The 12,853-nt window shown below is 43.3% G+C and overlaps 1 protein-coding gene across 1 annotated transcript; it reads left to right on the top strand.

The window, feature by feature from the left end:
* Positions 1 to 1,332: 1,332 nt before the first annotated feature.
* On the top strand, positions 1,333 to 5,172 carry ZBTB18 (zinc finger and BTB domain containing 18). The gene is made up of 2 exons (XM_082480908.1): positions 1,333 to 1,424; positions 3,539 to 5,172. The coding sequence occupies exons 1-2, from the start codon at positions 1,412 to 1,414 to the stop codon at positions 5,119 to 5,121; spliced, it is 1,596 nt and encodes a 531-aa protein (XP_082337034.1). The 5' UTR covers positions 1,333 to 1,411; the 3' UTR covers positions 5,122 to 5,172.
* Positions 5,173 to 12,853: the final 7,681 nt, after the last annotated feature.

Genomic DNA, 12,853 nt, shown 5'->3' with positions numbered 1-12,853 from the left:
CGCTCCCGGTTACTTTTCTTTTGTTGCCGCCGTGACCCGGGGGCGGCTTTTCCTGCGCGCCGGGCAGCTGCTTCCTCCCCCGCGGGGCGGCCGCCGGCGCGCCCGGCACCGGCACCGGCACCGGTCGGGAGCGGCGCTGCCCGGCGGGAGCAGGCCCCCGCGCCGCGGGGGGCGGCCGGCCCCGGCCTGGGCTGGCGGGGCGAGGTGGTTCGGGGGGGGACACAGCCCCGGCGAAAAGTTGCCGCCGCTCGGCGGGGATGGGGGGGGCCGGGCCCGCCGGGAACTTGCTGGGCGCCGCCGTCGGCCCGCGGCGCCGCGCCTCCCCGCACGGCCCGGCCCGGCGCGGCCCGAGGGCGGCGGGCCCGTCCCCCGCCCGGCGGCGGGCAGGTGAACCGCCCAACTTGGTAGGCGCGAGTGCGGCGTGAGTGTCACCGGAGGGGGGGGGGGGGGGGGGGGGGGGAGGGAAGCGGCGGGGCCGATCCCGCCGGCGGGGTGTGAGGGACAGGGCGCCCCGGCCGCCGCTGCCCGCCCTACCGAGCGGCTGGCGGGAAGGGGCGGGGGGGATCACGGGAAAGGGGGTTGCGGGAGCCGGCGGGTCTGGGGCCGGCGTCCCGGTGCCACGGCAGCCAAATAAATGACAGCCCGACCTCCCCCCTCCCCCGCTCCCCGCCGGGGATAAAGCCATGTGTGGGTAAAGCCCGAAGGCTGGAAGTGGTGCCCCGGGCAGGTGAGGGGTTGGGCGGCGTCGGGGCGCGGGGCGTCGCTTGGGCCGCCCGAGCGGTGAGGCTGAAGGGACGGAGGGCGAAGCGCGGGGAGCCGTGAGTGGGGCGAACGGGTTCGGGTTAATTCCTGCTTATAACTGCACCTCTGGGCTCGGTAAAACCGAATTGGTGTGGATTTCTCGGGTAACCCGCGGCAGGGGTGTGCTGTCAGTACATAAAGCGGTCCTCTGACTTAAGGCAGAAGTGTTGCTATGCTGCAAATACAGTAGAGCCCCATATGTTTAGGATTTTCTTCTTTTTTTTTTTTCTTTCCCTCCCTGTTAGAAAGTTTGAAAAAAAGAGACTTTGAAGTATTTTGTTTATACTAACAGAAGAGAAAAGTTCTCCTAAGAAAAAGCTGGTGGCAGGAGTGTAGAGGAGTAGCATATGGCATTAAAAGGAGCACAGCTGGAGGTAGCATTTCCATCTGAACATGATGTCAGAGCAGCTGACAGCCTGCCATCCCTCAGCCTTTTATTCTAACACACAGACAGGGAGTTAGTGTGTGCAGATCTGTGTGTGGAGAAGGTATCTCATTCCTCTCTAACATCATCTCCACTTTGCATCTGTCTCTCCTAGTCTGCTTTTTTTCCACCGATCTAACAGACCTGGAGCCAGCAAGACTCAGAGGAAAGGACTTAATCAGGTTTATGTGTACTAAAGGTAGGAGTAGCAATAGATTAGATACAGCATATTTCTGTTTTGGTGTGTTGTTTATTGAATTTCAGAAAAAAAAATCACATTACTTTTCTAACCAAGTTTAGAGGTAATATATGAAATTGAGTATTAAATAGATAAGCGGACTTAGTCAAAAGGCTTGGGCTACAGTTGGAGAGTATCAGTTCTTGGGCACATTGTTAGCATTAACTTTAATGCATATTGTGAGAATGTCTTGGTTTGGAAGAAGGAGAGAGCAAGTTCATTCTTCATTGCTGAGACCAAAACTGCATTGGATTTAGTGGCAAGCCTAAAGAGAGTTCTACTTTACCTTCTTGTATTGCATCTTTTAAATGACTTTATGGGGGTTTTAGTGAAATATAAAAAGGTGTGGGTTTGTGTTTGGTTTTTTTTTTTTTTTTTTTAAAAAGGACCGTTCTGGCTAAAATGTTTTTGTGGGGAAGTCTTTCATTAAACTTCACGGTTAAATACCCAGCAGCTCAGAACCGTAGTAGCATACAGCTGTAGTGCTTCTGAAAGATAGAAATCAGTTATGTGTTTAAAAACTTTTGTACCCGGGAGAAAGGCTTGACTGGTTTCCTCTTTTCTTTCTCGCATGTAGCATTTGAAATCTTTTATTTCAGCATAACAATAATTATTTGAAGGAGTTTTTGTATTTGCGACTAATTTAGAACTTGTAGATTTGAGCTGCCTGAATTGGCCAGACAGCTGTAATCGCACTCCTCTATTCTTAATCTCTTTATCTGGGCAGCAGCTGCCATATGGCCACAGTCAGCTGGATCAGATGTTTATAAGCTTCCTTCTTCGTCCCTCTCTGTCCTTTCAGCCTCCTAATTTGATCACAGCTACCTTGTGAGCTGCCCTCCAATCTTTATTTTTAGCCCTCTTAAGGATTAGGATTGATGTTGGCTGTGGGGCACTTAAAGTGATTGTATTGTAAATCTTCGTGCTTTACTCTAGCAATGGTATTTTGCAGAATATAGTAGGGGTTGTGTTGTAAGTTTTAGTACATCTTGGTTTCCGAGGGATGAGGATTTTTCAATAATATCTGCCAGCACAGAGCCACGATCTGCTTAGATGGTTTGATGGGAGAGTATTGCTATCAATCACAGAAGAATAGATTAAGACAGGTTTTTAAGAGATTTTACTTTCTATTTGAGTTTTGACTTCTCTACTTCTTTGAAGTTTATTTTTTCTTTATCATCGAGGGAGGTGAATAGAAAATTACTTGGGTAAGAACAGTACTCGGGATACTGATTTTAAATATGCACACATGCACACATGCTCACATTGAATGACTTTTTTTTTTTAAGTTTGGTACTGCAAACTCTGTCTGGTGTGGGAGGGGAGGGAAATTTCTGTCCTGCATAGAGGAAGCGGTGCTTGTTGGCGTTTTGGTTGTTAGGGTTTTTTTGTAAATTCTGCATGTTGGCAAAAAATGTTCATGTTCTGTTGTACAGTATAGAGAAGGTTTAAAACCTGAAACTGTACTTACTACAAGAAGAAAACCACGCAATCTAAATTTCTGAAAACCTTGATTTTGCTGTCACTATAAATTGACACCTGTAAATAATTTTTATACTTTATGAATGTTAGACCTTCAGATTTGGGTATATTAGCATTTCTTCATGCACGAGCCTCTCCTCTTACTACTATTTGACTTTAAAAAGAAGGTTGATTGTCTGATTTATTTTTTTTTCCATTCTTCCCCCTCTGTGATCTCTCAAACTTAGTGTTAATTATTTTTTTTTTTTTTTTTTGGGTCTGCCTTCCTAGGGACGCAATCTGGAGGAAGTTCCCTTAAAAAAAAAAAAAAAATTGAACAGATTTTATGAACAGCAGTGATACTTTAAAAAAAATTACAAATGTACCTTTGCGCTCATTAGAACGGCTTATTGACTATGGAAAAAAATTTGTAACTTCAGTGGTTGATCAGGGAAAGAGTTGCCATCGTACATGCGTGTCAAATAATCTTTGCATGGTGTCAGTACCAGAATTCTGGCAACATAAATGTGAGGGTTTTAGAGTGGAATAACTGGGATTCGTAAGTTCTGTGATTCCGACCTCCATTTAATTTTTAAAAATCTCATTGCTTATAGGTTATGAAGACAGTATGGAGTTTCCTGACCACAGCAGACATTTGCTACAGTGTCTGAGTGAGCAGAGACATCAGGGTTTTCTTTGTGATTGCACTGTTCTGGTAGGAGATGCCCAGTTCCGAGCGCACAGAGCTGTACTGGCTTCATGCAGCATGTATTTCCACCTCTTTTACAAGGACCAGCTGGACAAAAGGGACATTGTTCATCTGAACAGCGACATTGTTACAGCCCCAGCTTTCGCTCTCCTGCTTGAATTCATGTACGAAGGAAAGCTCCAGTTCAAAGACTTGCCCATTGAAGACGTGCTAGCAGCTGCCAGTTATCTCCACATGTATGACATTGTCAAAGTCTGCAAAAAGAAGCTGAAAGAGAAAGCGACCACGGAGGCAGACAGTACAAAAAAGGAGGAAGACGCCTCAAGTTGTTCAGACAAAGTGGAGAGCCTCTCCGACGGCAGCAGCCACATGCCAGGAGACTTGCCCAGCGATGAAGACGATGGAGAAGATGAAAAATTGAACATCCTGCCTAGCAAAAGGGACTTGGCGGCTGAGCCTGGGAACATGTGGATGAGATTGCCCTCAGACTCAGCAGGCATTCCCCAGACTGGCGGAGAGGCAGAGACGCACGCAGCAGCAGCTGGAAAAACAGTAGCCAGCCCCTGCAGCTCAACAGAGTCTTTGTCCCAGAGGTCTGTCACCTCCGTGAGGGATTCAGCAGATGTTGACTGCGTGCTGGACCTGTCTGTCAAGTCCAGCCTTTCAGGAGTTGAAAATTTGAACAGTTCTTATTTCTCTTCGCAGGACATGCTTAGAAGCAGCCTGGTTCAGGTGAAGGTGGAGAAAGAGGCTTCCTGTGATGAGAGTGATGTTGGCACTAATGACTATGATATGGAACATAGCACTGTGAAAGAAAGTGTGAGCACTAATAACAGGGTACAGTACGAGCCGGCCCACCTGGCTCCGATGAGGGAGGATTCGGTCTTGAGGGAGCTAGATAGAGAGGACAAGGCGAGCGATGACGAGATGATAACTCCAGAGAACGAGAGGGTCCAGGTGGAAGGAAACATGGACAGCAGCTTGCTCCCTTACGTGTCAAACATACTCAGCCCCGCTGGCCAAATTTTCATGTGTCCTCTCTGCAACAAGGTCTTTCCTAGCCCCCACATCCTGCAGATCCATTTAAGCACGCACTTTCGAGAGCAGGACGGGATCCGCAGCAAGCCTGCTACCGATGTCAATGTCCCCACCTGCTCCTTGTGTGGTAAGACTTTTTCTTGCATGTACACCTTGAAACGTCATGAGAGGACTCATTCAGGTGAAAAGCCCTACACTTGCACCCAGTGTGGGAAGAGCTTCCAGTACTCCCACAACCTGAGCCGCCACGCAGTGGTTCACACGCGGGAGAAGCCTCACGCTTGTAAGTGGTGTGAACGCAGGTTCACGCAGTCCGGAGACCTTTACAGACACATTCGGAAGTTTCACTGTGAGTTGGTGAACTCATTGTCTGTCAAAAGCGAAGCACTGAGCTTACCTACTGTCAGAGACTGGACCTTAGAAGATAGCTCACAAGAACTTTGGAAATAAAATTTTTATATATATAAATAATATATATATAAATCTATATAGTTGTGGTACAGTCTAAAAGCAATCTTGTTTCCTTGAACTGAAAGTTTGGCTATTAGCTTGTTTTTGCACTTTAAGGCAGCATGAGTATTTCACTAATTTAGCACTCCGATAAAAATGAACTGTAGAGGTAATCCGACAAAGTAACAAATTACGGAGCGTATTTTTCCCCCTTTTCGGAATAGAAGCCAGCGGATACTTTACTTCTAAGGAATCTCCAATTCAAAAAATTTGGACGTGGCTTTATTCTCCCCAAAACACTGCATTCTTTTAAGCTCTCGATCTTTTTCCTCTTAAAATCTGAATGTAGAAATCCTCTCCCAATTTTGTCAGTTCCTTTACATTTCTATAATTGCATGAGTCCTTTCTAGCTGTTGGAAACCTGAATGCTTTTAGACCCAAATGGAAAATTTCTGAAATGCTGGATTATCTATTTTTAAACAAGCGGTTGACTTAAAACTTATTATGGCAACTTCTGGATTTCTGACAGTTCCCACTGGAAAAAAACAAAACAAAACAAAAAAACAACGCAAAAACATAAAACAAAAACCCTGAGAGTACACTGGGATCACTGGGACTCTGTCTTACGTGAAGGTTTGCTTGGGATGAAAAAGGATATTGCAGCTTCAGCAGTGATGAACTGTGTGTTTAAAAAATGTGAATTACTGTTATTGTATACTGTAATTGATTACATGGGCCGGGGGGAGGTATCAAAGAACTTGGCAGGTTGTGTTGATGCTCTTAGTTGAGTCTTGAAAAGTAAATATTAACGCTACAGAAATGCATGATTTTCAGTATATTTTTGTCTTTGTTTGCATTGTATAACTTTAACGAGTGAGTTGAAAATTATTTAATTTCCTTAGGAAAAAAAAAAAAAAGACACCGTTGAAAAAGCCGGTGTTATGAAGAAGAGAAATGCACTGTTTTTATTTTATCTAATTTAAATTTACTTTCCCACTGTCTTTAAGTTGAGAAGAACTTAAGCTACGAGTCGCCGATTTAGCTACGTTAACAAGGAGAAAAAAAAAAAAAAAAAGAAAAAAAAAAAAAAAGAATGTTTACAACCAGGCTTCGAGATTTGCATGTGCGGTGTGCATTTACTAACCCCAGACCCCTTCTAATTGCACAGACCCCACGCCAGCTCCAACTGAGGTGCGTCCATTTCCCCAGATGAGCGTTTGTAGGATTCCTGCTGCACCACTCCACCACAATAGGTCGTTCTTTTTTTTTTCCCCCCCGTTGAAAAGAGGCTGTGGACTATTAAAAAAAAAAAAGAAAAAAAAAAGAAAAAAAAAAAGCAAAAAGCAAAAGCCCCGGGCTGAAAGGCCCTGGGAAGGCCTGAGTGACAGGGGGGCCGGGGGAGGGCAGGGGAAGGACTATGTGTATCCAAGCAGCAGAGACTGCAGCCTGACGTGTGGTTTTAATGACCAACACGCAGGTCAAAAGCATTTTGCACAGTGTTTGTTTTCCTGTCTTGCACTTACAAATAAGGTCTATGGGAGTAGCATGGAAAACGTTTGCTGTTTTTTCCTTCTTTTTTTTTTTTTCCCTTTTTTTTTTTTTTCTCTGCTTTTGTTTAAAATTTGATCGCCTTAACTACTGTAAACATAGCCTATTTTTGTGCTTAAGATACTGAATGGAAAACTCCATTGTGTATTGCTGGACTGTTTTGGAAATATTTGGTCAAATGTGTGTTAATTTGGCTGTAATGGCATTTAAAACAAAAAAAAAAAGCTGTGAAAATGGCCTTGGAGCGTTATCTTTAGTTACTTGAATAGTTTCTAGGTTTTAAAACTACATTCTTTTCTTAAGTTAGAGAAGACAATCAGTGTCTGAGGAAAATGGACTTTCTCTTGGATTTTTTTGTGGTCCTCGTGAGTGATTGCTTTTTTCCTTTCCTTAGTTTCACATTCTTCTTTTGTTCTAAAACTTAGACTGACATCTAGCTTTGACAATCATAGTATGTTTTATTTTCCTGAGGGGGGAATAACTTATAATGCTGTTTAGTTTTGTACTATTGGTGTGTTGGTGAATTTTTAAACTGTGTGCTAACTGCAATAAATTATATGAACTGAGAAATCAATTCCCTTGTCTTTTTTCCCTCTTTTAAATTATAGTTACGGAGTATTTTTTATAATGTGTAACTTTATTACTTTTGTACAGACTTCTATTGCTAACTGTGTATGGAATATGTTTTCAGTATGCTCTTGAGCACTTTGTTGCTAACGTACATATTTACATCTCACTTAACATTTAAAAAAAATTAAATGCTTGTGTTTTGAAAGCATTTCTGTGTGTGTAGCTCTCGATCTTTCTGTAGGGGGATTTTTTTATAATTATTTTTTTTCTTCCCCAAAGACTTCTGCAGAAGCAAGCTATTAAATTCCAGAAATTTAGCTACCATGCAAATATCTATGCAGACACACAATTCCTTTTCTGGGCTTAATTTCACCCCCAGGAGCTCTCTCGGGCTCGCTCTTTTGTACTCAGCCTCTATCGGAACATGAGAGCAGAAGGCAACAACTTAAGCAGTGCCCCGGTACTGACTGGCCGTCAGCGGTACAGTAGGCAGTCAAAATGTCCAAAATATCGGTAATGCATCAAAACTGTCTGGGCTACGGAGGAAAATTAAAATAATCCTAAGTCTGTTTGGGGACTTCTCTTACGGACTAAACGTTTCTTAAAAAAAAAATAGTGAAATGAAGTGTCGCGAAACCTTTGAAAAAGACCTGGGTTGGGTGCTGGTTGCAGGATATACCCAGAATTCTTGTTCGAGGCCGCTCCATCCTAGAAACGAGACCGGCGCTGCAGAGTCCAATGGGAATACGAAAGTAGAGCTAAATTAGAAGGCTGGAACAGAGACAGCAGGACCAATTTGAAGGGAGGAAAAAAAGAATCTTAATTTAAACGTTTCATTACATTTGTCATCTGCCTAGGTACAACTGGAGTTGTGCCCTGACCAAGTGAATCTCCGTGCCTAATGCTATTCTGCCTATCTTCCTACCTCTACGGTAATTTGTACTTAGTCAAAACGATCTTTTTCACTGTTTTGCTCTTTATAACAATTTTCAATCATCGTTTGCAGTGTTCGGGTTTTCTTTTTGGTTTTGAGTTATTACACATATTTTGAAAACATTTCCTTTTGTTAATGTTAGCGTCTTGAGGTGCGTAGATTTCTCTTTTTCTAGCAGCAGACCGTTTCTGTAGGCTTTCATATGGTAGAATATTATGTGTATTTAAGACAGTTTAAAGTATCGTCAAGACTGCAAAACAGCTAATATTGCAGTTCTGAAATCCGTGCAGCTGATGAGCTTTGGATGTGGCTCTGGGCAGATTCACCATTTGTTCTCCCACGTTAAGATTTTTCAAGGATTCCCAAGTAAAACGAGACTTAGAAGGAGCCCTTCTTCAGAAGGGTAACAGAAAACATAACTTAGCCATTAATGACAAAATAATTCAAAATACCCTTTTTACTTTCGGGTTTTATCTGAATGGTCTATACATGTGCAGCACACACTTGCTTGTGGCTATCAAAGTGTTTCTTCAATGAAAAGATGAAACGTACTCCTGTGTGTTGCTTCTCTCCATAAGGTTTAATATACTGACGTATCTAAATAGCTGTAACTTTTTTCTTCTTCTTCTTCTTAATACAGTCCCTAGATAATGAAGCGAGAAAGAGCATTTTATTTGGCTTGAGGATACATGGTAACAAATCCTCGCCGTTCGTGTTGCCGTGATAGTCGAAGGCAAATTGCGGGAACGGAAACGGTATGCTCTAAACTTCACAGGTTCAGAAGATTTTCTCTGACCGGTGATAGTCATCACTTTTTAACTGTGAGTACGTCCAGCCCAAGCCTCACAGGGAACACGTTAAATGTATTATTTGGCTATTTTTTTAACCGCTGCCTGTGATCGCTTAACGTTCTTTAATTATGATTGATTTCTCTAAACTCAAGCGTAGGGGGTCGGTGTAACGGAGACTTTTGAATCAGGTATAGCATTCTACAGACCAGCTGCTTACAGAGACCTTTGCGTGTTTTAGGTGCAAATTGAAGAAGAACTTGGTAGGAGTTAAAAAGGAAACTTTCTGGCCGAGGAAGGGAAGGGACCCTCGTTGCTTTTCCTGCTCTCCTGCCTGAGGGTGCAAGCGAATACCAAACAACCCCGTGTACCTCCGCTGAGCCTAAGGGAAGCCGGCGTAGCCCTTCAAACCTTGCATCGCCTTGTCAGAAGCCTAAATACAATTTTAAAATCAATTTCCAAAGGGGAAAGGTTCCCTTTGCCCCCTGTGCTCCCGCACCCCAGCAGCCGCGCTGGCTCGCCTGCTCGGGAGGACAGGAGGACACCACCACCTTCTCTCCCTGCCGCAGCCAACCCTCTGCTTTCCTTCTACAGATAACAGATCAAAGGGATTTGTCGGCGGTGGACTGACTTCCCCCCCATGCCCCCGTCCCTAATTGATTCTACAATAATCAAATGTTCTAGCTTCTTGACGGATTCATATATAACTTGTAAAATACATTTTCCAGCCTTCTTCCAAAAACGAAGCCCCGAGCCCCCCCTTTTTGTGTTCACCGATGCTGCAGCAATTTGCAGCTGAGGAGAACTTGGGAGTAGAGAAAATGTTTACCTGTTCCCTCCCCTCGCTTTGGAGCAGTGTAAATTCCTTCAGAATGAAGGTGAAGTACATTTCAAGTCTGGAAAAATACCATAAAATTAGAAAACTGCTTCTAAAATGTTGTCATGTAGCCCTTCGTAACGGGGTTCTCAAACTTCTACATTATTAACACTATTTGTCCACGTGATTTCCGAACGGAAATATTTCCAGAGAGTATGGTCTTGTATTAAATAAATGTAAGCGAAGCATTAAAGGTCTTTTACTGGGATGGTAAATGTGAATTTTAACAGAACTGACTGATACTTGTAAAGGGAGGAAAAAGTGGTGCGCAAATCTTCTGGGCTCTTTCAAAATATTCTAGTTCAGGAGTCCTTGCTTAATTTTTGTTGCGCTTCGCTCGTATTTTAATCAAGTCATTAAATCTAGTGAGTTTGGTAATAAAAAATATTTTCTAGGTGGGAAGAGAGGAATACTTCCTTTATTTGTACGAGTGCTTTTGGGCAGAAGGAGGAAATGTTCCCTTTTGCCAGCAAATGAAGATAGTCGCAGGAAGAAGAGCCCTGATTATTAAAACCTGCCGCCAGCAGCTCCTGCCAGTATGGTAAAATTCAGCTAAACCCGTTAATGGGTCTTACCGATGAGAGATTACACCCTTTTCGGAAAGATTATCCATTTCAGTCTCGTAGGCTAAAAAAGAAGCCTTGCTTTTAACTGGTTGTCAAACCGAAATGCTCTCGGTGCCGCTAACGCGTGGGTACCCCCGGCGCTGCCAGAGCAAGAGAGGGGTGAGCCTTCCGCGCAGCAGCGGGGCCAACGGGGCTACAGGCTTCGCTGCCACAGGGACAGCAAACGCTGCAGAGGCTGCGAGTGATGCAGATGTTTGCCAAAAAAAAAAAAAAAAAAGTTTGGTTTGGGTTTTGGGTTCTTTCCTCCCCACCCCGCCCTCCAAAAAAATTAATCTGTGTTTGAGCTGCAGTATTTCTCTTACGTGGGAATTTCGTGGGATAGTTATTCAGACCAACCGAACTTGCCTAAGGTTGCCTGCTTACAGTCTTCAGGATCATTTGGCTGTAATTTACTTGCTTACTTTCGGGTCTTTTTCTCATACATCCACGGGTTTTTTGTTCTCGGTAACGCCCTAACGTTACCCGTTGGTAGCGGGGGGGGGCCGCAAGCGCTCACCCCTGTGCGACAGCGCTGCCCTGGCTGGGGCGGGCGTCCTGCCTCTCCCGCAGCACCCCTGCGACCCCGCGCCCAAATTCGCTTTGCTTTTTGAGATTTGTACAGCCTGGCTCTAACAAGCTTTTTGCTTGGGGCTACGAGGGAGAACGTACGCAGTCTAGCCTTGGAGCTGAAATTTCCACGTGATCGGGGATTTTTGGGATTGCAGGAAACAAATAAATGATTAATTGCAAAATACAGCTGGTGATTTTTTTTATTTTTTTTTTTTTTTAGGATCTTTTAATGTGCAGCGTTACGGTATTTCTTAAACTCAGCGTTGCGCTTTAAAACGCGTATTGTGTTGGAACTTACGTGCGCGCGTATGAGGAAGTAGTTTAAAATAACTTGCCAATTTTTATTTAGGTGTGCATCGAACTCGCAGCCTCCGTTGCTCCTTAAAGATCCTTAGAAGACGCCTTCAGCGTTCCTCCCTGGCAGCCAACACGACGCAGCCTTGTGCAACCTATTGCTCCTGATTCCTGCAGTTATCGGCGCTAAGCTGAGCACCAAGAAGGATTTTTTTTTATGCCGCGTCCAGAACATGCCCGATAGGGATTTGCACGGCACATCCCCAGCCATTACAACCCGGTGCACGAAACCCAGCTTTAAATTAGTAAAATATTTAGAGAGCGAGTTACACGTACATCATGACTTCCCGAAGGATTTAACTGGTAAAGCAATATGTTACTGCCTCAGTACTACAGGAGGTACATTAAAAGGCTTAACTGTCTCAAAACAGCTCTGTGGCACGGTGTATGCCATATCTGGATGTAAATCGAGATAGGGATTTAAATATTTCTTTCACAACCTTCCCGAAATAAATTTTGGTTAAGTCTTATTTACAGCTATTAAGAAAATAAAAACTACCCTCGATGCTCCATTTTAGGCTTTTGTCAAATTGTCTTCAATTTTAGCATTAAAGCTACTTTTTATAAACTTTTGGATGTGTTCCCAATATACATTTTACAATTTTAAAAATGTACTTTATCTATAAATAAAACCCCTTGAAACTGATAGAGGTTTATCATACAAGATATGATTTATTTTCAACTGCATTTGCCACGTATTCGCACTTAGTGAGGATTCATGTGGAGATAATTTTGGAAATTCATACCGAGATAAAATATAGTTAAAATCTTAATGACACATATCCTATCTTCATAAGCTATAGCTACCAGGTCTTCATTTTCTGTAGCTTATTTTCTCTTTTTAAAGTAGTTTGACTGGCACCGTCTATCCAGAATTTGATTTCTGTTCGTAGATGATTTTCAGGCGCTTATATATATGACAGCTTGAAAACACTATAAATACCGATATTTCATTATTTTCAAGTGACTGAGTGGCTTTTAAGAAAGAGCCGTGTCTTAACGAGCTGAGACTAACTAGGCAATTCTTAATTTTTGGAGAAATGGAGAGTCGTACCTCTCTGTATTAATTATGAGGATGTAATTTAATGAACACGTGAATGCTGGGCTCCCTGTTGACAGACAGACCAACATACGTCTGCAAGAGTTGGATAACTATTGCGGTGTACTCCCAAGGATTTCTCCATACTGCTACTCTATGCTTAAAAGGAAAGGCTCCTGAGGCACAAGGTGAATGCAAAGATGTGTTTTGCCCAATTCAGTGCTATAAACATAAACATATTTCTTTTTTATTAACAATTGGAAAAGTCTCGCAGAGGGAAAACTTTTTTTTTCCCCAAAAAGTACGGACAAAAAATGGCATAAAGCAGTTCTTCACTTAGGAAATTTGTTATCCTTTGCCTAAATTTGCATCAAGAAACCCACGCATTTTAAAATCTCAGCAAGGAGACCTTTTAAAGCCCATAACCAGTAGTTAAAAATGAGAGTA

The sequence above is a fragment of the Vanellus vanellus genome (assembly GCF_965231255.1).
Source record: "Vanellus vanellus genome assembly, chromosome: 3".
NCBI lineage: Eukaryota > Metazoa > Chordata > Aves > Charadriiformes > Charadriidae > Vanellus > Vanellus vanellus.
The sequence above is the reverse complement of the archived record's forward strand: the minus strand, read 5'-3'. Positions and strand labels throughout refer to the sequence as shown.